The sequence below is a fragment of the Cornus florida genome, unplaced genomic scaffold (genome assembly GCF_030987335.1).
Source record: "Cornus florida cultivar Cherokee Brave unplaced genomic scaffold, ASM3098733v1 CherokeeBrave_3.0.0_Hap2_Chr05, whole genome shotgun sequence".
NCBI lineage: Eukaryota > Viridiplantae > Streptophyta > Magnoliopsida > Cornales > Cornaceae > Cornus > Cornus florida.
The window spans coordinates 101,258,551-101,286,144 of NW_026775575.1; the positions used below are offsets into that span (position 1 = coordinate 101,258,551).

Genomic DNA, 27,594 nt, shown 5'->3' on the forward strand with positions numbered 1-27,594 from the left:
AAATTTTAAAAGAAAATAAAGAAATTTGGATGGATGCAAACTAAATATGATGAGTAAAGTTTGTTATCTACACAAAAAGGAAGAAATGGTTGCAAATTTGAATGAAACTTTTGTGATACTAATTTTATTTAAAATATTATATGAGTCATTGGACATGTTTTAATTCACTTTAATTCTCGCTTTGGATTGTCAGATGATGCATTACTTATCTATGTAATAGTCTTTTAAAATGTAAAAGAATATTGTGGTAAATTTATTAAAATAATTTTATTTATTTATTATTTATTTTTCTAAACATTATTAAAATGTTAACATTTTCGTATCATTTCTTTCTCTGTTAGTCAATCAAACACAATGCGAGGTTTACACTATCATTTTCAAAGTAATGTAATCTTATTTATTCTATTTTTTTTTATGAATAATGCTACAATTGTTGAGATTTTATCTCTTATAGTACAACTATAAGATTGAATTATTTACTCTTTGATTTAGGACTAATTGGTAGGTAATTAGTTACCTATTTTAGCTAAATCCTATTCTATAAATTAGATGTAACACCATCAATGAAAGTATCGAATAGAGTTTTAATTCTCATATTCTTTCTCTGAATTTCAAGATGGTATCAGAGCGAAGGAAACTGTATTACTTGGACTTGATGTCCAAAAGTTCCGACAAGCTACTACAAGTACTGACAGTGGATGGTTCTGAGGGGGAGAAAAAGAAATCTGAAATTTGATTGTGGCATCGACGTCTGGGGCATGCTTCCTTTGGTTATTTGAAAAAATTATTTCCTAGTTTGTTTGCAAAATTTGATGTTTCTAATTTTCGCTGTGATGTTTGTCAACTAGCAAAGAGCCACCGTGTTTCGTATCCATTATGTTTGTGTCAAAGTCCACTTCCTTTTATGATTATACATTATGATGTTTGGGGTCCGTCCAAAGTCCCTACTTTAGGTGGATCCCATTGGTTTGTTACTTTTATTGATGATTGTACCAAGATGACCTAGTTGTGCTTGATGAAGTCCAAAGGTGAAGTGAACTTATTGTTTCAGAAGTTTCATAAAATGGTTGAAACTCAATACATTGCACATGTTAAGGTTCTCCGTGATGACAATGGTGGAGAATATCAGAGTTTTGACCTTCAGCAGTATTTGGAAGCACATGGAACTATTCATCAAACCACTTGTTCCAATACACCCCAGCAGAACGGGGTTGCAGAGCAAAAAAATCGACACTTGTTGGAGGTTGTTTGTGCTTCATTGATAGAAGCGCATATGCCATTATTGTATTGGAGAGAAACACTTATCTCTGCAGCATATCTAATCAATCGAGTACTTTCCAGCTCTATTGCCTTCCGGACACCATTACAGGCTCTCACTGACGTAGTTGTTGCCTCAACCGTCCTAAATCTACCTCATAATGTCTTTGGTTGTGTAGCATTTGTAGACCTCCATAAGCATCAACGCAACAAGCTAATTCTTTGAGCATTGCGATGTGTTTTTCTAGGATATGCTACTCATCAAAAGGGGTATCGGTGTCATCACTCTCCAACTCGATGAATGTTTATAACAATGGATGTTGTCTTCCATGAAGACTTCATGTATTTTTCCTCTGCCTCTGAACTTCAGGGTGAGTACCAAAACAAAATTCAGACTCTAGATTATGATTATCACACTTTTGAGGACGGCGATTTTAGTGTTGATGACTCACAAGTTGGACCAACCAATTAGGAATCGGGCGAATTGGATTCGAGTGGTATAAGTTTGGATCAAAGTGGTGATGAATGCCCAGAAATGGAAAGTATGGCACCAACCCCATCGTCGTCTGAGTTCGAATCCCTTGCAACTGATATATCAAACCAATTGCCTGCTGAGGATGTTCCTGATTTAGTGCCTAAGCCACTCAGAAAACAATTACCACCGCGTCACACTAGAGGTATTCCTAAACCCACATATGAACCCGAACTTTCTAGTAAAATTAAGTATCCCATGAGCAATTATGTGTCGAACCATCATTTGTCAGAATCAAATTTGTTATTTGTAAATCAATTATTTACTGTATCTATTCCGAACAGTGTGCAGGAAGCCTTAGCTGATCCTAGGTGGAAAGCAGCTATGAACGAGGAGATGAAATCCTTGTAGGAAAATAAAACTTGGGAACTCATTGATCTTCCACCAGGAAAGAAACCAGTTGGATGTCGATAGATTTACACTGTGAAGTATAAAGTCGATGGCACAGTTGAACGCTTTAAAGCAAGATTGGTGGCAAAAGGTTATACCCAAACCTATGGAATCAATTACACAGAGACGTTCGCACCTGTAGCCAAAATTAACACAGTTCGAGTCTTGTTGTCTTTAGCTGCGAATTTGGATTGGCTATTGCAACAATTCGATGTGAAGAGTGCCTTTCTGCATGGTGAATTATCTGAAGAAGTCTACATGGATCTCCCACCAGGATGCATGATACCTAAAAAGTATAATCGGAAGGTCTGCAGGTTAAAGAAATTATTATATGGGTTAACACAATATCCAAGAACATGGTTTGAAAGATTCACAAAATCTATGATAGCCTTTGGCTACCATTAGAGCAATTCAGACCACACGTTATTTCTGAACAAACAATAGGGTAAGATCACTACACTCATTATATATGTAGATGACATGGTGGTTATAAGGAATGATCTTAAAGAAATGAAGGCTCTCAAGAAGTACTTGTCCAGAGAATTCGAAATGAAAGATCTAGGTCCTTTGAGAAATTTTCTTGGGATCGAAGTATCTCGATCTAATAAAGGAAATTTTCTATCTCAAAGAAAATATTTCTTAGATCTATTATAAGAGACTGACATAACAGGATGTCAACCAGCTGAGACACCAGTGGAAGAAGGATTGAAGTTATGTGTTGAGTCCAACCAAGTATCTGCTAATAAAGGAAGATACCAAAGACTTGTAGGGAGATTGATGTACTAAGCACACACGAGATCGGATCTGGCTTATGCATTGAGCATTGTTAGCCAGTTTATGCATGATCCTGGAGAGCAACATATGAATGCAGTTATGCGCATTTTGAGGTATTTGAAATCTACTTCTGGAAAAAGGAATTTTGTTCACTAAAAATGTTAATTACCAAAACATAAATGTATATACTGATGTTGATTGGGCTGGAGCTATAGATGATAGGCGATCTACTTCTGGTTACTTTACTTTTGTAGGAGGTAATCTTGTTACATGGAGAAGTAATAAATAAAATGTTGTTGCTCGCTCGAGTGCAGAAGCTGAATTCAGAGGTATGACGCTTGCACTTTGTGAAATATTGTGGTTAAGACTTCTCTTGCGGGATTTGGGTTATCTACCTGGACAACCTATTCAACTATATTGTGACAATAAAGCAGCATGAATCCAGTTCAACATGATTGTATGAAGCATGTCAAAATAGACAGATTCTTCATTAAGGAGAAGTTGGATGGGAAAATTTTGGAGTTGCCTAAGATTCGATATGAGGATCAACTAGCCGACATTCACACTAAAGCAGTCTCAAATTAAGTATTTTCAAAATTTTTAGACAAGTTAGGCATGTGTGACATCTATGCACCAACTTGAGGGGGAGTGTTGAGATTTTATCTCTTAAGCCATGTTTGGTGTGAGTGAATGGAATCAAATGAAGTGAGAATGGAATACTTTTGTTTTCATTCTTTAATTTGATAAATAACTTTAAAGTTGAAATGATGATTCTTACTTATTCTCCGAGAATGGTAATTCCCTCTAATTCATTCCACTTTCAAACTAAAGGAATGGCCATTCCATTCACACTTTAAAAAAAAATAATAAATAAATGAATAAAAAAGCATTTAATGAAACGTCGGCTACACACACATATATATATATGTTTTACAAAAATATAATATTTTTCTGTGCAACCAAACATGAAAATGAGAATGGTCATTCCATTCTCATTCCATTCTCTGATTCATTCAATTCCCACTTTATTTCATTCAACCACATCAAACTAGCCCTTATAAGCTGTAAGATTGAATTATTTACTCTTTGATTTAGGAGAAATTGGTAGGTAATTAGTTATCTATTTTAGCTAAATCCTATTCTATAAATTAGATTTAACACCATCAATAAAAGTATCGAATAGAGTTTTAATTTTCATGTTTTTTCTCTGAATTTCAAGAACAATAAGGTCAATCTCATGACAATTGTCTTGAATCATCCATCTTTTGGCGTAATAATATACAAATATAGATAGACATCTAATTATTTAAAAGAGGACTAAACTTTTACAATAGAACATACAAATTAATTAAACTTTTTTGTTGTTTTTTTTTTCTTCATATGAACAAAATAAACTATTATCTTGGACTATCTTGTATAATTTTCTTTTATAATATTTTAAGAGTGAACATGTAATTTATGCATTATTATTATTTTTGGTCCAAAATGTGCTAATTAAAAGGTGACCTCATAACAAACAAAATGGAATCGATCTCCTAGTAACATTACTCTCCTTTTATTCATTTTCTTTCTTGTTGTACCAAGCATATCCTTTATATATATTTTTTAAAATGATGCTTTCAAGTTGTGTATCCATGGATCTCAGAAAATGGTCGGTTTGTGTAGTTACACTTCTCTATAAAACCTACTCGACCTTTTCTTTTCTTCAGAAAAATAAAAATTACTCTTTAACTTGCATTCAAGAGAGGCCTATCAATGTTTGCTCACTTCACCACCATGTCCAACTCCGATGAGTTTCAAGCACCGAAGCAAAGGCGATCAGCAAACTATCATCCAAGCATTTGGGACCCTAAGTTCATCGAGTCACTAAGCACACCATATACAGTATGTCCATTTCTTTTTTTTCTTGGAATATATATATAGATAAATTCATTTTTTTTTTTTTTCTTGGAATATATATATATATATATATAAAGTCCAGTTATTTTATTGGTAATCAATTAGTAATAGCTCATGCTGGCCTATTTTGTAGTATGACTTTTATGGTGCCAAATTAGAAGAGTTGAAGGGTGAAACAAGAAGGTTGCTGGAGTCCACCAAAGACCTTTCCATGCAGTTAGAGCTTATTGATTCAATGCAACGCCTGGGAGTGGCTTACCTTTTTCAGGAAGAGATCGGAAAATGTATTAGTAGTATTGCTTGCTGGGATGCTACCGGTGGCGACCTATACACAACTGCATTGCGATTTAGGCTACTCAGAGCACATGGTTATTCAATTAGTTCAGGTAAACTAATATATATAGTTGCATATTTGTTTATTATATACTGCGAGTACATGGTTTGATTTTAACTTAATTTTGGATGATGGTGAAATTAAATCAGACGTGTTCGACAAATTTAGAGATAGGAGTAGAGGGAGATTCTTGGAAAGCTTAGGGGATGATGTGTTGGGTATGTTGAGTTTGTATGAAGCTTCACATCTTGGAATGCATGGTGAAGAAGATTTAGAAGAAGCCATGAATTTTAGTACTAAACATCTCAAGTCATCAATTGGGAAGTTGGAGATGGGACAAGCTGAGCAAGTTCAACGATCACTGGATATGCCCTTATACTGGAGGATGCCAAAATCAGAAGCCAGGAACTTCATTGATGTCTACTCTGTGGACGATGCGAAGAGCCCAGTTCTGCTGGAGTTGGCTAAACTGGATTATAATATAGTGCAATCGGTGTATCAGAAAGAACTAAAGGAACTTTCAAAGTAAGTCTTAAGTTTGATTGAAATGCTTTTCTTTTTTCCTTTTTTATTGTGGATTAATGAGGAAGAGTAGTAATGAGTTTAATCTTATTTACTATTTAGGTGGTGGAGAGACTTGGGTTTTAAAGAAAAGCTTAGCTTTTCCCGCGATCGCTTGATGGAAAACTATTTGTGGGCAATGGGGACCATCTTTGAGCCCCAATTCTCCAAATGCAGGATGGGAATCACAAAATTTGTCTGCCTATTGACTGCCATCGATGACATGTATGATATATATGGATCATTAGATGAGCTTGAAAGTTTTACTGATGCAGTGAACAGGTATGATATATATAGATCGAGATACGTACTATTAATGTATGCTGCTCTTTTAATTTGCACTAGCTGTAATATTAATGTTTTCTTATTTCTTTATTTTGTTGTATCAGATGGGACACTAATGCCATGGACGACCTCCCTGAGTACATGAAGATATGTTATTTGGCCATGTTCAACTTTGGAAATGAAATTGCTTATGATGGTCTAAAAGAACATGGCTTGAATACTCTGCCCTACATTAAAGAAGAGGTGAGCAACCTGCAACCATTAAATATAAATTTATGATTTTTACCAAGTATTATCAAGCTAGTGGCTAACGAGACAAAACTATTCTAAACATAATTGAAGGGTGTTGCAGTAATGCATCCATCTAACCTATAGGAGCAATCAGGATTGCGATAAAATTTTGAAATAAGAGCAGTGTTAATTGCACTCGCACAAGCGATTGTTCATTTACAGTTGCAGTTAGGATTGATTAGTTTTAAATGTATTAATTACTTGAGTTACTTTACAAATATTACTTTTTAAAATAAAAATACCCTTTTAAATTATCTAATCTTTTTTCTTCTCTCCTCTTTTAATCGAGGATGTGTGCCTATATATGTAACTAGTGTTATGTGAAAAAATAAAAGGAAAAAGAAAAAAAAAAAAAAAAAAAAGAGCCAGAAAAATATCCAAAAAGGATAAATAGAAAGGTAAAAAAAATAAAGAGTGAGAAAAGAATCTCTATACACGTAGGAGATGGATTCTGAGATCGATTATATATTTCTTCTTACACCTATCCTTGAGTAAATGAATTATTTCCTTTTTTGTTATATATGTTTCTTTTTGTTTTTATTTTTTATTTTTACAACTATCCGTGTGTAAATGGATTAAAAAAAAAAAAGGATATAAAAGAAAAGGAAATAATTCTTTCACCAAAAAAGAAATATATAAGTATATAAAACTAATTTTGTAGATATATATATTTTAAATCTCAAAATCTATCTTGTTCTTTTTCAGATTTTTTTCTACTCTTTTTTTTTCTTTCAAAATCCATCTCTTGCGAATGGATTATCCTATCTAATTTTTAGCATCCATTCAGATCACATTAGTTATTATATATACACACACACACACACATACGGGCACACATCCCTATATGAATCAATTAAAAGAGGAGATAAGAAGAAAGGCTAGATAATTATCATTTTATTTTTCAAAAAAAAAAAGGAAAAAAAAGAAAAAGAAAAGTTAGATAATTTAAAAAGGGTATTCTTGTCTAAAAAAGTAATGTTTGTATAGTTGTATAAAAATAGAGACTCAAAGTAATTAATGTATTTAAAATAATCACTCCTAGCTGGGATTATGAATGAACAGTTACTTGTGTAACTGCAATTAGCATTTTTCTTGAAATAATGACAAAATTTGGAAGTAGGAAGTAGGCATTTTCATTGTTAACAATAATAAAGTGGGTGATTAATGTTTAATATTGCAGTGGGCAAATCTTTGTGGATCATATTTGATAGAAGCGAGGTGGTTCCACAGCTGTTACACACCAACATTTGACGAGTATTCGGGAAATGCGTGGATTTCGGTGGGTGGTCATGCAGCCATAGTCCATGCTTACTTACTGCTAGCGTTTCCCATAACCAAAAGCTCCCTCGATTGTTTCAAGCTTGACTCCCATGAAATTTATTGGTCATCTCTCATTACCCGACTCAGCGATGATTTGGGCACTTCCAAGGTACATATATACATATATATATATATATATTGTAGTAATCACTAGTTTAAAACCATTCTATATCATACCATATTGTTTCTTTTATTTTTTTATTTTATTTTATTTTTTTTTGAAGGCCGAGATGGTTAGAGGGGATGTAGCAAAATCCATTCAATGCTACATGATAAAGGAAGGTGTGTCGGAAGAGGAAGCACGCGATCACATTAAAGGCATAATAAAGTGTTCATGGAGGAAGCTTAATGAGGGTTTAAGGAAATTTCAGCCTAAATCATCATCCATTGTAACCATGTCATTGAGCATGGCGCGGACGGCCCAGTGTATCTTCCAACACGGGGATGGTATCGGTACATCGGTTGGGATGACCAAACATCTTTTGACTTCACTAATCGTCACGCCCATTATAGTGAATTTTAGTTAATTTTTCAATATGGATTTATAGTGAATTTTAGTAATTTTAGTTAATTTTTAAAGATCATATAACATAAGTAGTTATGAATTAATTTTTTCCATATTTTCTCTTTATAAAAAATCACACTTCTATTCATTTATTCTTTTAATTTTTATTTATGTCTAATCTTGGTTATGGCCTAACCAACATCCACTTGGCCACCCTCCACGTTCTTAATCAGTTAACTGAAATTAAAAATAATAATAATAATAATAAGAACGTCTAGGATGGGTTGGTTAGACCATGACAGACATTCAAGTGTGGCATGTCTAACAACAATTTTTTTTTTTTTTTTTGAAATTTCAATTAACTGATTAAAAACGTCGAGGGTGGGTGGGTGTTGGTTAGGCCATAACTACGGTTGGACATACCACACTTGAATGTCTGCCATGGCGCATGGAGGTGCATCAATGCCATGGCCAAAAGACTTCAATGCACTATTATTTAATTGTACTGTACAACTCGAATTATAATATGATTAATTTTTAAAAATTTAATCGATTGATTAAGTTGGTATATTAAATTCGTAAGTAGAATTTAAAGTTTAGTCCAATTAAACAATAAAGCTTGTGAATGACCGGTAGATAGTCATCCTCGTGCCAGAGCCACATACCGTTTAAAAAAAACAAGGCAAAAGAAAAGTCCTTCAGTATATATGAATTTATTGAAACGAGCCTTAACTCTTTAACTCATATAATTGCGAGTGAAAATAAAATAACTTTTTCTTTAAGTTTTGTTTGTTTCGGTGTAAAATATATATTTTTAATTTTATTTTAAGTTATATATATATATATATATATATATATATATATATATATATTTGATGTTTGATAAAGGTTTAGATCGAGTTTGATGTCGAGTACATCAAATGGGGCGAAAGAATGGCATTCGGGCGAAGTTGGAGCGAGTTTAGCTAAAACCTACTTCGCTCCGTTAAAAATTTTGTAATACCAATTCCGCCCCTACTTCGGAACGGATTTGTAATTGGTATATCATCCCCGCTCAACTTCGACAAACAAAATACCAACTCAACACCTTGTACTCTTTAATATGGAGTGGGGCAAGTTATGCCAGTTTTATTATTTAGTACAAAAAAATTAATCCAAGTACTCAAATTGGACTAATAAATAAACTGCTAGAACTTTTAAATTACTAAACAGTGAATATTAATAACACTTCTAGCAAAGTAAAAAATGTATTAAACATATTGAATATATATATATATTAGGGTTAATTACAACGACACCCCACGAGGTATATCATATTGACAGCTATATACAACTTAGCATTTTTTTGGACAAAGACACCCCCCACCCCAAACATGATAACCCTTTGACCACGTAAAATGACCAAATTACCCTCATCCAAAAAAATCCTTTCTTCTTCTATTTTTTTTTTTTTTTTTTTTTTTTTTTTTTTTTTTTTTTTTATCTTCTGTGACCCTTTCTTCCCCACCGTCCGCCACAGGCCCATAGCCGAGTCCATCATCGTCCCGCCGTCGCCCTCATCCGAGCCATCCACAGCCGCAGTCTTTCCTCCACCGTTTGCTCACTGCCATCGCCACCGCCGGGCTGTTCGCTTCCGCCGCCGAGCAGAACCAGCCCATCGCCTACAGCGAGCCCAACCTCACCACCGTCCAAGCTGTCCATCTGAGCCGCCGCCGCCGCAAGATTTTTTTCTCATCATCATAAATTGAACAACTGTGATGGCAACTTGAAATACGAGTAGTACAATAACACATTCAGAAACATAGCTAATTTGTTACCAACATCCGATTTGAATTTAATTTGAAGCCCAGATTGGGTTGTTTTGGCTGCTCTCTTTTGACAAATTTCAATGTGCGAAATCATCACAAGCACAACAGCTACGGCTAGGGGATAAATCTCTCATCAGCTTATGAAGATATATAGCATTGAGATTCTAGCTCACATTTACATATGGGTGGTTGAGGATGAAATACTATCACAAAACTTTTAACCATTCGGATCATAAAACAAAAACATAAAAAACAAAACACATAAAAAATGAAAAGGCAAATTCCAATGAATTGAACAGGCAGCTATTTGTTCCAAATCATTATGCAAATCATTCAGTAATTTTTTTTTTTTATTCAGTGTACTATGCAAATCATTATGTAGTTCCAACCACAAAGCGAACAGCCTCGGTTTATTAGTGGATTGAATGAAACCAATATTTTATGCACACCTAAAAAAATAAAGTAAAATAAAATAAAAAAGATAAATTGAAGAGGCCCCCGTAATTTGTACAGAATACTGCCACATATCTGATTCAGTATATGAACTATACTGTCAAGGGTGATTGTGAGGGTGTTGCTGAAGCCTTGCAGATTGGGCACCAATTCTTCAGCTGCAGCCATTGGTGTACGCAGACCATATGAAATGCATGCTCACATCCCAGTCTCCCCACTTCATCTCCAAATGCATATTCTTCCTGCAAAATATCCCATAAAGCTATATAGGTAAGATGAGATGAGAATCTGAGATGTTGAAAGAGAGAGATGAGATGAGAGGGTAGTTTGGTCATTTTAAGTGAGGATTAAAATATATCTTAGGGCATAATAGACATTTCATGTCACTTAAAGCTTTGTTTGGCTCTGTTTTTTTAAAATGGAGTGTCATTATTCAAGTTTGTAAATCTAGAGGGTGTCTTTGTTCAAAAATCGGCTAAGTTATATATGGCTGTCAATATGGTAAACCTCGGGGGGTGTCGTTGTAATTAACCCTATATATATATATATATATATATATATATATATATATATATATTAGAGGTGGCAAATTACGACACGACACGAGTTAAAAGAGATTAAGTTTAGAATAAATGCGTATGGGGCATAAAAAGGTCAATACGATTAACCTGTTTACTTAAATTGTGTCGGGTCAAGATTGAAGAATTCAACCCGTGTAACTCATTTATTACCCATTTAACTCAACATGTTATAATCATGAATATGACATATATAATATGTTATCTGTTTAAACTCAATTACTAGGGGATAGTTAAGTCATTTCAACATAAATTTTGTCTATGTTTTATAATTTTTTTTTTTTTTTTTGAATATTTGGGTTGATTATGACAATTTTTTTTTTCCTATTATTTATTATTTGATTAAATATTAAATGTCTCGTTTTGATAAACAAGCCATTAAACGGGTTAACATGTTTACCTGTTTAATAAATGGGTTGGGTTAGTGTTAAGAATTCTTGACATGATTATTAAAAAGATTGGGTTTGGATTTACCTGTTTAGTATAATACCCTTACATCGACACGGCACAACACGAACATGACCCACGAACACGAATTGCTATTCTTAATATATATATATATATATAATTGGGACGGGGTCATCACTAAATCCGCCCTCCCCCTCAAAACCCGCTTTAGGTTTTCAATTGTTTTATCATACCCATCCCAAACTCATTTAAAGGGCTATCAAATCCACCCCATTAGTTTCGGGGCAGGGCGAAAACCCACCGGGTCGAAAAATATTGCCATCCCTACGTGTGTAATTAACTTGCCAAGAATTGATGAGTAAATTATTTTTGTTAAATTTTAATTTTTTTTTTTTTTTTTTTTTTTTTTTTTTTGTAAATATTTTACGACAACAAAAAATAAAAAAATATGTTTTAAAAAATACTTTACATTCAAACAAACAGAGCTTAATGTTTACTATTTCATGAATTCTGGTAATGAGATCTTGAGAGCATTCTTTAAGAGCTAAATATACATCATTAATAGTTAAAAAATATCAAATGTTGTGTAGCTTAGTGATAACTTCTGTAAATTTTTAAACGGAATAAAGAGGATTAGAGTCCCATAAGTTTGAATAATTATTTAGTGTTGAACTGTGATACTTGTTGTCATCTTGTATCACTTTATCAAATTTACACTTCATATATTTTGTTTTAATTTTACTAATTTTTATTTGTTTTGCCTATGAACTTTTTATACATTTGGTTTGAACTTTGCTGCTAAAACGTCTTCAAGTATCTAATAAAAATTTGTTGGATAAAAAAAATGGTAATAAAATTATGTCCTAAGCATTTCACTATTTCATTTAATAATATCATAAATAGGTACAGGATGTGTTTGGCCGCATAAAATTGGAGTTTTGAAATTGATATTGGTGAAATAGGAAAAAAATTTAGCTCAATTTTCTAAACAACTTTCTTTAATTGTATCAATTCCAATTTCAAAACTCAAATTCCATGCAGCCAAACACATCTCATATAGTAATTCACGAACTCTCGAAGCAGTTAAACTCAAGCTAGCTCCTTTGCTGACTCACCTATTTCTAGGAATATTCATACTGATCTCCCACAGTGTGTCATCCAACCGCCTCCTAAACCGGGGCACTTGGAATCCGAGTGAATCAGTAAGGACACCTTGCAAGGCTAAATACGCATATGTCTAATAACACCAATCATCATCACTTTCAACCACTGAACCAAAGGCGATCAGCAAACTATCATCCAAGCATTTGGGACCCTAAGTTCATCCAGTCACTAAGCACACCATATACAGTATGTCCATTTCCTTTTCTTTTTCTTTCTTGGAATAAGTATATATATATATATATATATATATATATAAGTACTTCAGTTATTTTATTGGTAATTAATTAGTAATAGCTCCTATTTTGTAGTATGAGTTATATGGTGCCAAATTAGAAGAGTTCAAGGATGAAGCAAGAAGGTTGCTCGACTCCACCAAAGGAGACCTTTCCATGCAGTTAAAGCTTGTGGATTCAATGCAACGTCTGGGAGTGTCCTACCTTTTTCAGCAAGGGATTGGAAAATGTATTAGTAGTAGTCTTGCTTCTTGGGATCCTACCTGCAGTGACCTATAGACAACTGCTTTGCGATTTCGGCTCTACTAAGATCACATGGTTATTCAATTAGTTCAGGTAATTATATATATATATATATATATATATATATATATATATAGTTGCATATTAATTAGCATATTATACTGCAAGTACATTTCATGACAAATATTAGAGCAACTAATATTATATGGTCATTTCATGACAAATGTTAGTTTAATGCAAGTACATATCACCAAACATTTATGCTTGGTTTGAGCAACTATTCTGTCTTTTTGGTTGGGGTGATTTTGGAGTTATTTCAGCTTATTATCAATGGTGGAATGTAAGGACTAAGTAGTGTAGGGAAGTGATATCAAATATGTTGAGGAGAGTAGTTGTATGTTAGTTCAACCATTTTTTCTACTAATTTTCTTCCTGATTTCCGAACACTCCTTACTGCTCTGTTTCAGTGTTGAAAATCAAATCGATATCCCTTTATTCTTTTCCATCTTCATCTATGTTGAACATGAGAATATGGATTTCTTCCTCCTTTGGACTTGTTTCACTCGTACGACTCATACCTTTAGGTGTCTTTTAGAAGTAATATTACTTTTAAGAGGGGCGATTAAATTGCCTTCTTTATATATAGAAGCAAAATAGGAGGCACTGCCTATAACTTCCCTTCAAGCAGATATGGCAAGAAGCATCATTATTTGAAGAACATGCCATATTAAGTATCTAATATGGAGTTATGAACCATTACCCTGGTCCTCAATCGCACAAAAGTAATGGGACTTATGACACTAGAGCCTATGAACCTCCTGATCATGGTCGTGAAGGGTTGGGTTGGGTCTGTGGGAAAAGAATATCAGTACTAATATTTAGGACATTCAAACTCACAAGTACAAAAAAAAAATCCCTAAAAAAAGACCATATCAATCAGTAATCACATTAAGAATGAAAAAAAAATCACATGAAGATTTAACCAAACAAAACACACAATAATCACGTATAGACCATTCAATATGCTATCACCAAGCAATAAATTGACTAGAAATTTTAGACAAGGAGCAGATTATCAATAAAACCATGGTGAATCAAAGATAATGTGAGCTATAAGGAATCATACAATGCAAAAAAAAAAATTCAAAACTATTCTTCTCTTATCTTAATTCCACTTGGGAAGTGCATTTTAATCAACAAAAACCTTGTTAAATATAAAAGAGAGAACTTTGTATTTATTGTATTGATATTTTTGAGATCCACCATACAAGAAAAGTTTATATAGAAGGGGTTATGTGTAATAAACAAGTAAACCCTATACTATACAAGGATATAATCTTATATATGGTAATCCTATATAAGGTTAGAATATATTATACAATATAGTAATAATATATTCACTAATATATTCTAACAGCCCTCCTCAAAATCAAGGTGGATTGAATGAAACCATCTTGAGTTTGGAAATAAATGTGGATTGAATGAAACCATCTTGAGTTTGGAAATGAGATCTTGAAAGCGGAATGACGGAAGCGATTTGGTGAAGATAGGTTTTCACCCATGATGAAGATAGAGACACGATTAACAACTGACGTGACACTACTGCTGGCATCACGCACTACTGCTAGCATCGTTGTTGATGTGTCTTGGACGATACCAGTAATCGAAAGGCTCTAATACCATGTTAAATATAAAAGAGAACTCTGTATTGTATTGATATATTTGACATGTATACAAGAGGGGTTTATATAGGAGGGGTTATGTGTGATAAACAAGTAAACCCTATATGTATATGATAACTATATATATGGTAATCCTATACATAGATAGAATCCTATATATGATAATCCTATATAAGGTTAGAATATACAATATATTCTAACAAACCTCTTGATCATGGTTGAGTCTGTGGGATAAGAATATCAGTACTAATACTTTGGGCAGCAAACCAGCTCTGAATGAGGGGTACTTTGGCAGGACAGTGGATTAGCAAGTGACACCAGAGCCTTCAAAACTAACAATTACACTTAAGACTTGGGGATTCGATTAGGCTTTTGCCAACAAACCAGCACTTGAGGTACTTTGGCAGCACAGTGGATAGCAGGGACACGAGAGACTTCATTCGTGATGATATAGTACTTGAAGGGATCCTCAGAGGACCTGAAAAGATTGACAATATGGTTTAAACATAAATCAATCAAACATAAAGTTGTTAATCCAAGTTAAATAATTATTAGGTTCTTACCTTCAAAACTAGCAATAAGCTAATAACAAATTTAGGACCGATGTGCGAGTTCATGAAGGGAGCCCAAATTATATATTTTCTGGGGTTGACGATATCATCCACTCCGGCGTCAGAAAGCTTTGGAACTAGGCAGAAATTGATCTAAACCGGGTTGAACCAGTTCCGAATCGCCCAATATCACCACCCACATGTCTCAGACCATTTTCGTCAGGCACAGCCGATAACACATTGTTACATAAATTGATCGTCACAATGTGAATACTGAAAGAGAAAAATACATACATATGCAATAAACAAATGGAAATCTTTGTGAAAGTTTAATGTGACAACTTAATACTTGTGGTTCTAAAAGTGTAAATTAACAAATACTATTTGAAAGGTTGGAAACAAAATACATTCTAATGATAAGTGCCAGTTGACCCACTCACAATTCTGCAGCTAGTTTAAATGAAAAATCTTACTATTATCTATAATATAAGTTTACATACTATGGGCATTTCTATAGTCAGATAGATATAATCATTTTGCTATCATAAACAAATGAGTTTTCTTTTTCTGTGTTTTTTTTTGGTAAGTCAACTTTATTAGAAGCAAGCAAAAACTGTACAAAAGGAGCCCACAAAAACGAGGCCGAAAGGCAATAATACAAAGCTACTCAACCAACAGAGCTGCCACAGTTACAACTATGGAGCAAGAAGACAGGGAAGCCACAAGAAATCAATCAATTGCAATAAGTAGAGTTGGCCATTCAATTGCTAAAGCATAGTAATCACCTACTTCAGAGTGTATTGAATTCTCTGCCATTTTATATCAATTTTTGAAACTCTAAAACTTTGGTTAAAGTTAATGGATTTTATATTCTTGAACCATTTTCCTACAGAGAGAGGAGGGTTGTGATTATATACCTGTCAATCGAATAGTTCACCGGAGACAAATAAACACCAGATCCAAGCACCACTCCATTTTCAGGTTCTGAACATTTTGAAAATTCATTAACTATGATATTGGCAAGCTCTGTTCGTGAGCCACCGTAGAAGGCGTAGCTGAGATTAGAAGTCCCCTGAGGCCTTTTCTTTGCCACAACCAGCTTCACGTTAACAAAGGTTTGGTGCCAACATTTACCCATTTCCTCTTTGAAGTTATTGGTGTAAATGCAAGAGCGGATCCAGAATTTCTCAATGGGGTGGGTTAAATCAAAATATATCTAAGTATAAAGTTACAAGCATATATATATATATGTATGTAAGATATACGTAGTATCATATTAGATTAGCAAAGTTATAAATATATAATATTAATTATTGTCTCTGTTTGTAACTTTGGGTGCATCAGAGCCTTCCATTTCATTGTTGTACACTTCCTAAATCCGATGCATGAAACAAGCCAAAAGCTCACAACCCTATCGGTTCACAGTTGTAGTGCACTTTTGTGTCCCCAACCATGTATCTTTCTCTCTACAAGTCCATATCTATAGAAGTCTCCCATGCCAATATTAGTCAAGACGCTCAGAGAGCTTATTTTGTCCTAAGTTAGTAATTCTTATTGGTGGACTCTCTCTTCTTTGTTGTTTCAGTTTCAATATTTCAGAAGCTCTGTCAATGCTCAAACTGATAAAGTTAAATTAAAGTTGTAGAGTCTTCTTTTTCTTTTTCATAGATAAAATTAGGGTTTAGAGAAATGAAAAAGAAGAGAGCCCAAGTAAATGAATCATATTACACACCATTGTTTCAGAATTTCAGGAACTGAAAAATCATGTGTGAAGTGACCAAAGATTCTTGTAACTAAAAGAATTAGACACTATGCTCAATAGTATGTCTTCAACTCTAAATTTCCTTCAATTCTAAGCGCTTTGACTTAATTTGAGTGCATCAACATATTATCAACATCATCAGTCGTCATCACTAAAGTCAACATTGACATCAACATCCTCGTAACGTTGACATTAACATCCTTATCTAGAATTACGTAATCCTCTTGCATAGATATACATTTGATTAAGATAACTTGAAAAGAGATTTCCTATCACAATTGATCATTTTAAAACCAACATCACTGCTACAACGGTAATATATAATTCAATTAGCTAGGCAAAAAAAACATACCTAGTTTCTTTTTCCCTACTCCACCCATTCCAATCAACTCTCTTCTTTCAGAAAAGGGACCTACATTATTAGGACAAAAGAGGAAAAGTTTTAAAAGCGTTAAACTTGTAAAACATATATTCTTAAATTGAAAACTAAACTTTCAAGTCTTTAATTCCCATTAATAAATTGTTCAAGCATCACATTATAACAATATTATATATATGTATGTAGAAAAAAAGAAAAAAAAAAGAATAATCCGTATGTAAAACATGAATATATAAACATAACCAATTAGCTAAAAATGTCAATTAAGATTTTAGAAAAAGTAAGAGTTTGTTAACTGATGACTGAGGAGGCATGTTTCTTGAACCTTGTTCTTGCTAAATGTTAAGACCCGACGCTAACACTAAAAATAAGAAAACACTCAAGTTGTGAGGAAGAAGTTTCACAATCTCATTCATAACAATTAAAACACCACCATCTAAGTACTATTTGTATCATGTATCAACCCAACCCAACCCAACTATGCTTTCAGTCAACATGTTGGACACCTATCCGTAGAAAGAGGTATGATTACGGATAAGTGTGATTAGCACATATTATACTTAACTCTTATGTTAAATTAATCCAATAACAAAGTATAATGCATCCGTTTAGGAATAATCTTCAAAATTAACAAATGAATATCATGATATTCTGCATTCTAATAACAAAAGAAAATCAAAAACCAAAATTTGAAAACAAAAATATGGCAGAAAGATTGAAAATATTTTGACCAATTTACCAATCCTATTTGGGAATCTACTGGTGGAAGCAGAGTGTGAGGTAGTTTATGGCAAGCCCCTTCCAACACTATGGAATTCACTCAAAAGCAAGCCTTTTGTAAGTATTTTAATTTTCAAGAAGTAACTTTAGAGCTTTACCCTAGATTAAGCACTTTTGCTTGTCAAAGTTCTTGTTATGATTTTTTTTTTTTAAGCTCTGAAAAGATTTCCATCTTCAAAAAGCTTGGCATGTTGATAAAAATTGTTTCAGATTCAATCTCTCCAGATTTCTAATTCAATTCAGATTCCTTTTTTTTTTTTTTTTTTCATGCCCAGATTCAAATTTTCTTCTAGACATAATTGACCAAAAAATAGAAAAAAAGAAAAAGAAAAAAGAAATAGAAGTTATAGAAATAAAAAATATATATATTTGTTTTGCTGAAATAAAAGGTAGATTACAGTGATTACCTCAAAATGCAATGCAATGATTACCTCGAAATGCAATGCAAATTTTGTTACTTTGTTTAAAAATATATATATTTAAAAAAGATCATAAAAAATTTCACCAAATAGGATTTAGTTTGCAAAACAAGAATTACATACCTTGATTAGTTGATTTAGAAAAAAAAATTAAAACAAAACCCATACATACAAGTAAGCAGTTACAGAGAGAGAAGGGGGCAAGCTTGAGAGTTGAGAGACAGCGGGCCAGCGGCTGAAGCTTGCGAACGGCGAACCCGAACTGGAACAGCGGGCGATGGAAACTGAAAGATATGGGATCTGAAATGATATGCCGATATGGGTTTTGAACTTTTGATTCTTGCAGACATATAGATAAACTGAAATATATGGGTTTTGAACTTCTGATTCTTGTAGATTTTGTAGTTTGCAGTTGCAGAGACAGAGAGAGGGGGGTTTCAGAGTCGACAACGAGAATAGAGATGGAGGCGATTGGGGAGGCTGAGATGATTTGCCCTAAAAATATTTTGTTTTTTTGGTGACCCATCACCATGTGCCTATAAATGTTGAGGCCCTGTCTTTGTAACCTTGGGTCAGGTCGGTGAAAGGCTTATTTTCTTGGGCCTTTATTTTAGTATGGTATCTGAGTAAGAGAAAAGATAAGAAAAACTAACATTTTTAACGGAATGTTTTAATACCAAAATTTAACCTTGTAAAAGACAAAATCTAAAAAAAAAAATAATACTATGGTGATAAATTTATTAAAATAATTTATTTTCTTTTATTTTTTCACACATATTCAAAAAGTTGGGCGCTTTGAGTAAGTGATATTTACCTACTCATTAAGTAAAGACAATATTTACCTACTCATTAGTGAGTAAGTGATCCCTATTAGTCGTTGATATTGTCTAATCACAAATGCAAATATAGTTTATAATTACAAAATCAATAAAGTAATAAATAAGAAATGTAAATATAGTTTATAATTACAAAATCAATAAAGTAATAAATAAGAAAATATAGAGGGTGGTGAATTTATTCTCCCAAAAAAATAATTTTTTTTTTTACTTGTCATTTTTCTGAAAATAGTGTAAATATTATTCAGTGAGTAATACCCATTTTTTTTTAATTTATTAGTCAACCAAATAGTCAAATACAAATACTAGTCGACACTATCTTATTCTTTTCATTCTTTTAATTTTTTTCCCTTTTCTTTCATAATTAACATAGCTTTAAAAACTGAAACTCCGAAAGCAGGAAGACGACTGGCCTAACTTTTGCTGCAACATTTGGAAGAAATTGGAATTGGGCTTGGGCTTGGGCCTTAGGTTGTCTTATGGGTTGTTCTCTATTTTTGAGATCTGTATTATGGGGCCTGTTTACATCCTAAATGTCTCATCCCATGATCTTTCTACATTGGCTAAGGCTTTGAAATTTTGTACAGGTTTGCTTAAATTTATACAATTCTTCCATCAATAATCGAATTACATAAATCAAGTGCTTAAATCCCAAAAAATGATTGTATAAAATTGTAATTTCTTGATAAACAAACTTGCATATGTCTTTTTAAAATTGAGTTTGATATATTCGTCATGAAATTTGATGTAACAAAAGCACACAAGAAAAGAACAGGAAAAAAAAAAAAAAAAAATATGAAAAGATGCCTTAGCCTGCATTAAATATGAAAAACCATCAAGGTATGTTTGGCAGACATTGAATTAAAACTTTGTAATTGAAATTGGTGAAATTGGAGAAAAGTAACTCAGAAAATTGAATCAAAATTTTCTTCGATTCTACCGATTTCAATTCAAGCTCCATCCAATTCTATACAGCCAAAACAGGGTTTAACAAACATTAATCATCCATGAGTTGATTAATTATTCATGCCCATGTTCTACTGTACCTTCTAGAAAAGCAGTTTGATAATTGAACTATAAATTTCTTTGTTAATGATACAAAAAAAGAAAGAAAGCAAAACTTTTTCTTTTCCAGAACAATGTGAAGCATCTAATTAATTATTGCGTTATTTTGTTTATTTTAAACAACCACACAGTAATATTATAATATATCTCTACTAATATTTGAAATAGCATTATTATTTATAATACAGTGTAAACACCTTATATTTTAATTTTCATGTCCATATTCTATATTTTCTCGCGTCAAAGGTTTCCTCAAGTCATAGGAATATAAGACACACCACTCACATGTTTCCTCAAGTCATAGGAATATAAGACACACCACCCCGAAAGAAAGCAGTATTCATGTTTAATGTCATATTTGATTCCCTAAAGTTTCCACAAATTATATAGTTATATATTCTTGTTTGATTCCAAGTAATAGAAAATGATTCTACTCACTTTCTCGTACATATCAAACTCAAATTTCAAATGTTCATAAGTCCCCATTACATTGAATTCCACTATTTTTATTTTTTAAAATTTTTTTTTATTTTTAATTAACCTATAATATATTTTAAATTACATTGAATTCTACTATTTTAAAAATAATAATTACAAAATTTTCTTGTTATGAATTGAAAACCTCAAAAATGTATTGGTGTCATGTTCAATGATTCAATCAAAATATTAAATTATTTTATTTTTGGAGGCAGTGTCTAGACAATATCATAATCCATCTCTAGACAAGAACGAAACCATGGCACAGGTGGGGCATGTGCCCCATGCCCATTAAATTTTTTATTTTTAATGTGTCTATAATTTATAAATACTATAAAATTCCCCCAAATTTTTCGTATCCTTCCTTATTATTATTCTTTATTTTTATTTTTAACTCTCTTAAAAAAAAAATTACATTTTCTTTCTTAAATTGAACTCTATTTTTTCCGATCCTTTTAAAATTCTCTAATTTTATTTTATCTTATATTAATATGCTTTCCGAACCAAATTTCTAACTCCAGACCGATCTAAAAATTGTTCATGCATGGACTATCTCTTCTGAAATTGTGGCCAGAGGTCAATAGTCAACTGGAATCAAAGTTAGATTATCATTTTCTCTCCTTTTCACTAGTTTTTCAACTTCTCACCTGAGGAATCACACTTGAAAATATGAAAACATTTTGGTCTTTTTGCTTGGAATTGTGTGCGTAACGGCCTGCTAGTTGGCTGAAAGAAGCTTCATATATATATAATAATTATAATAATAATAATTATAATAATGAGCCGTTAGACGCATGCGAGTTTTTTTTACTAACTAAATCAAAAAAAAATATTGTAATTTTTTATTTTTTTTTTACTAACTTTAAATAATGCTCATGTAAAATCATACTTCCTAGTTGACAGTAACCGAAACTTTATATATATATATATATATAATAACAAGAAAGAGAGGAAAGAAAAAGAAAAAGGGTGTTGGTGGGGAGAGTGGAGCCGGAGACCTAGTCGGGATGCAGAGAAATGAAAGGGGAAAAATATAGACACACGAGCACGCACGCTTTTGTAATTTTAGGTAAGAGTGGGTTCGGCTGAAATTTTGTAATAATTGTAGAGGGCATCAATAATATTTTAGGGGTATATATTGAAAAAGAAAAGAAAAAATAGCATGGTATATTAATAAAAACTTAAAAATTCAGGGAGGCAATTGCACCCCCTCACCTGCTAGTAGGTCCATCCCTGCGTTGTCGAGTTTGTAATTACATTTTTTGCCTTATATATATATATTGTATTTTATTACAATAAATATGTCTTTTCAAGAGTAGAATTAGAATTTGAAATTTAAAATATTGCTAACATTAACGTTTTTTTATCATTGACCGTTAACGAATGGAAGGTATATATTATTACATACAAATTTTAAAGGAAGTAATTTTAATTTAATAAATAAAAAGAGTTAGTGTATATTAACGAAACCTCAATAGAAGTCAATTTAAGTTACCATACAAGGTTTAATAAAAAAAATTTTACTAATTTTGCCTTATTTTTTAGTAGACAAAATTCAAAAACACATGGGAGACATTTGACTTATTTTTATCCTCCTTAATCCTCTATTAGCATTCAAATCGTCACGTTGGTTGTCAGATGTCTTACCAAATTAACCTAAACGGTGCATTGGTTTTTTTATTGTGAAAGCATATAGTGGTTAATTCATTCATATAGTTTTTTTTTTTTTCTTCAAACATTATTAAAGCTAACACCATCATCTCTATTCTTTTTCACTCCATTTCATATCTTTTATCTTCTCTCACGACTACTATTCTTTTGTGAATAATGTTATACTGAGGTCGGCCTCATGACAATTGTGATATATGAGGTTTGTCTTTTTGTAATGATAATATACAAATATTGAGGTTTGCAATATGTTTATTAATTTTAACAGTCAAAATTAGAAAAAGTCATTTATGCCGGGAGCACCAAACTAATTTTTTTTCAATTTCAAAATGAAGGCGCCAATTTAGTGCTTTCAAAAAAAACATTACAGTATATATATCACACAAATCAGTCAAATTTTTACATTCTCTTTCTTTTGATTTCATTTGACCAAATTAAAGAAATAGAATTTTCAAATAAACCTTTTTATGATGAATCCTCGTGAAGTCATATTTTAAACTTTAATTGCTTTTATAACTCCAAAATAAGGACCGTAAATTTTGAATATTAAAAATATAATACATTGAATTTTAAATTAGAACAATTACTTTGAGACAACCAAAATAAAAAAAGTAGACACGTTTTGTAGTTTTGTACATCGGAGAGAGTATTATCTATGACCATCTTGTATAATTTTATTTATAATATTTTTGAGCTGATTTTTTTTTTTTTTTTTAGAGTGATATCACTTCAATATTGGTTGCTTGACCATGAAATTTATGCATTATCAACCTCCCCCAAAAATGTGCTAACCTAAAAGAAGAGCTAGTAACAACTGTTGTAAGGTTGACTTCGTCATAATATTAGTCTCTCTCTTTTTATTTTATTTTATCTTTCTCTCTTCTCAGTTGTTATACCAAACATATACTATATTTTTAAAAAAAATATTTTTTTTTTTTATAAAATTGATTTAGAAGGCCACCATTCCTAAATGGTGGGCCTATGCATGCAAGTGGAACCCGGAAATGATGGGGCTTGTGTGGCATAAAACTTCTATAAAACCAACTCAACTTTTTTACGAAAAATAAAAACTACTCTAACTAGCTTGGTTCTTGAAAATTAGGATCGATCTTTCCATCAATGGAACTAGTTTATACCTCTGCGCCGACCAGCAATGTAATTAATGTTTGGCGTGGAATGCCATTCATTCCAGTAGTGCAACAAATGAGAAGCAAGAGACGCCGTCTAGCAATGTTTGCTCACTTCACCAACATGCATATGTCTAATAACACCAATCATCACTTTCAACCACTCAACCAAAGGCGATCAGCAAACTATCATCCAAGCATTTGGGACCCTAAGTTCATCCAGTCACTAAGCACACCATATACAGTATGTCCATTTCTTTTTCTTTCTTGGTGTATATATATAAGTACTTTCAGTTATTTTATCGGTAATTGTTTAGTAATAGCTGAGGCTGCGTATTTTGTAGTATGAATTATATGGTGCCAAATTAGAAGAGTTGAAGGAGGAATCAAGAAGGTTGCTTGACTCCACCAAAGGAAAAATTTCCATGCAGTTAAAGCTTATGGATTCAATGCAACGTCTGGGAGTGTCCTACCTTTTTCAGCAAGAGATTGGAAAATGTATTAGTAGTATTGCTTCTTCGGATGCTACCTGCAGTGACCTATATACAACTGCATTGCGATTTCGGCTACTAAGATCACATGGTTATTCTATTAGTTCAGGTATTTATATATATCTATAGTTGCATATTAATTAATTAGTATATTATACTGCAAATACAATATTCCATGTCATGGTTTGCTTTTAACTTTTGGATAATGGTGAAATTAAATCAGATGTGTTCGACAAATTTAGAGATAGGAGCAGTGGGAGATTCTTGGAAAGCTTAAGGGATGATGTGTTGGGTATGTTGAGTTTGTATGAAGCTTCACATCTCGGAATGCATGGTGAAGATGATTTAGAAGAAGCCATGAATTTTAGTACTAAACATCTCAAGTCATCAATTGGGAAGATGGAGATGGGACTAGGTGAGCAAGTTCAACAATCACTGGAAGTTCCCTTACACTGGAGGATGTCAAGAGCGGAATCCAGGAACTTCATCGATGTCTATTCTGTGGACGAAACCAGGAGCTCAATTCTGCTGGAGTTGGCTAAACTGGATTACAATCAAGTGCAATCGGTACATCAAAACGAACTAAAGGAACTTGCAAAGTGAGTTTTAATTAGTAGTACTTTGAATATTGAAATTCTTTTATGGTGGATGAATGCACGAGTTCAATATATATATGTTTAATTTACTATATATAATTAATTAGGTGGTGGAGAGACTTGGGTTTTAAAGAAAGGCTTGGTTTTTCCCGGGATCGTTTGATGGAAAATTATTTGTGGGCAATGGGGATCATCTTTGAGCCCCAGTTCTCCAAATGCAGGAAGGGACTCACTAAATTTGTCTGCATATTGACTGCGATCGATGACATGTATGACGTATATGGATCACTAGATGAGCTTGAAAGTTTTACTGATGCAGTGAATAGGTACGTATAATGCTAGCTGTACATTTTATTAAATTGTACTAGTATACATATACTGTTGTCCAAATTAGCTAACAAGTTTTCTTATTTCGATCTTTTTGTTCAATCAGATGGGACATCAACGCCGTGGAGGACCTCCCTGATTACATGAAGCTATGTTATTTGGCCATGTTCAACTTCGGAAATGAAATAGCCTATGATGGTATAAAAGAACATGGCTTCAACACTTTGCCCTATATTAAAGAAGAGGTGAGCAACCTGCAATCAATCATTTTTAAATTTATGCTGCTGGGTACCACAATTGAGTAGATTCTGTGCCATGTGATTAATTTATGTAATATATATATATATATATATATAAAGGAATATATATAATGTAAAAGTATCTCATGTATATATATTATTTTTTTTTGTCAAATATTGAAAATTTAATTTGAATGAGCAAGTGAATTGGCTAATGTGACTAAATCATTCTGTCGTACATAGTATATTTTTAGCAGAAATTTTTTTAACCTATAGGAGCACCAAGATAGCAATAATTTTTTGGAAAAACAGAGCAGATCGATGTGAGAGCAAATTTAGTAATGTTTAATTATTGCAGTGGGCAAATCTTTGTGGATCATATTTGGTAGAAGCAAGGTGGTTCCACAGCGGTTACACGCCAACATTTGAAGAATATTTGGGGAATTCATGGATTTCAGTGGGTGGTCACGCAGCCATTGTCCATGCTTGCTTACTGCAACAACTTCCCCGAACGAAAAGCTCCATGGATTGCTTCAAGCAAGGCTCTCAGACAATTTACTGGTCATCTCTCATTACCCGACTTAGTGATGATTTGGGCACTTCCAAGGTATATATATATATATTTTATCACTTTAGACCATTCTATATCATTCAAATTGTAATGAATTAATAATTGATCATGCTGCAATTTTTATTTTTATTTTTTGAAGGCTGAGATGGTAAGAGGGGATGTGGCGAAATCCATTCAATGTTACATGATCAAAGAAGGCAAATCAGAAGATGAAGCGCGAGATCACATTAAGGGCCTAATAAAGTCTTCGTGGAGGAAGCTTAATGAAGCAAGTTTAAGGAAATTTGGCCCTAAATCCTCCATTGTAACCATGTCATTGAGCATGGCACGGACAGCCCTGTGCATCTTCCAACATGGGGATGGTATTGGTACATCGTTTGGGGTGACCAAAGATCTTTTGACCTCACTTATCGTCACGCCCATTCCGATAACTAACCACCCTGTCATGAAGTGTAAACTGCATTAATCGGAAAAAGAGAAGAAGATGGACTCCCCCTTCTTTTGCTCTCTTTTGTTTTATATTCAGATGAGATACAACCTTCAACCCTTCACCTCAAAAGCAAAAAAATAAAAAAATAAAAAATAAAACCTTCAACTCTCTTTTGCTCTCTTTAGATTTGTAGAAAATGGTTGATAAGGTATAATGGTTATCACACACGTCTAAATTCATTAAAAGCGTTTTTAATAATTATCAATTTTAGCTTAGTTAAGCTTTTGAAAAGTTATAATTTGTTTTAAAAACTGCGTTCTAAGTATAGATTAAATATTTTAAGTAGGGGTGGCAATTCGTGTTCGTAGGTCGTGTTCGTGTCGTGTCGTGTCGTGTCGATGTAAAGTTATTATACTAAATAGATAACCCCAAATCTAACCTATTTAATAATCGTGTCAAGAATCATCAATACTAACTTAACCCGTTTATTAAACAGGTAAACGTGTTAACCCGTTTAATGACCTGTTTATCAAAACGAGACATTTAATATTTAATCAAATACTAAATAATTAAAAAAAATTGTTATAATTAACCCAAATACTCAAAATTAAAAGAAAAATCATAAGGCATAGATAATATTTATGTTGAAATGACTTAACTATCCATAGTAATTGAGTTTAAACAGGTAACATATTACATAAGTCATATTTACGATTATAACATGTTGAGTTAAATGGGTCAAAAACGGGTTACACGGGTTGAATCCCTTAACCCTAACCTGACACGATTAAGTAAATGGGTTAATCGTGTCGACTCTTTTATGACCCAAACCCGTTTATATCAAACCAAACATTTTTACCTCGTGTCGTGTCGTAATTTGTCACTCCTAATTTTAAGTAACTTTTTTTTTTTTTTTTTTCAAATACAATTACACTTCTTTCTTGGGCAAAGTACAGAAAACTCCTCTCAACTTGTAGTATTTTCCAGTAAACCCCTCTCGTCTAAATTTTTACGAAAGAACTTCTCTCGACTTGTAGCCATTTCCAATAAATCCCCCTTGTAAAATTTTGTACCAAAAAAACCCCCTCAACAATCTAAGGGAGGTAAAAGAGTTGATTTTTGGACCAAAATGCCCTTTTATTTAAATTTTAATTTTTTC

At 32.7% G+C, this 27,594-nt stretch overlaps 3 protein-coding genes across 3 annotated transcripts; 2 read left to right on the top strand and 1 right to left on the bottom strand.

Annotated features, from left to right (window-relative positions):
• The first annotated feature begins 1,015 nt into the window (after positions 1-1,015).
• LOC132309862 (probable terpene synthase 9) lies at positions 1,016-8,170 on the top strand. The gene is made up of 8 exons (XM_059808123.1): positions 1,016-1,033; positions 4,763-4,837; positions 4,986-5,238; positions 5,336-5,711; positions 5,811-6,029; positions 6,137-6,275; positions 7,504-7,752; positions 7,868-8,170. Exons 1-8 carry the CDS (start codon positions 1,016-1,018, stop codon positions 8,168-8,170), a joined length of 1,632 nt encoding a protein of 543 aa, XP_059664106.1.
• A 2,331-nt stretch (positions 8,171-10,501) lies between these two features.
• Positions 10,502-16,406, bottom strand: LOC132309863 (receptor homology region, transmembrane domain- and RING domain-containing protein 6-like). Its single transcript, XM_059808124.1, has 4 exons — positions 16,186-16,406; positions 15,428-15,541; positions 15,102-15,195; positions 10,502-10,651 (listed from the first exon to the last, which is right to left on the bottom strand). Exons 1-4 carry the CDS (start codon positions 16,404-16,406, stop codon positions 10,502-10,504), a joined length of 579 nt encoding a protein of 192 aa, XP_059664107.1.
• A 413-nt stretch (positions 16,407-16,819) lies between these two features.
• LOC132309864 (probable terpene synthase 9) lies at positions 16,820-26,471 on the top strand (the record flags this gene model as incomplete). The annotated part of the gene is made up of 8 exons (XM_059808125.1): positions 16,820-16,874; positions 23,847-24,025; positions 24,126-24,381; positions 24,496-24,871; positions 24,976-25,194; positions 25,302-25,440; positions 25,793-26,041; positions 26,145-26,471. Coding segments are annotated over 8 exons (1,800 nt in total), but the record flags the coding sequence as incomplete, so codon positions are not given.
• Between the last annotated feature and the right edge of the window lie 1,123 nt (positions 26,472-27,594).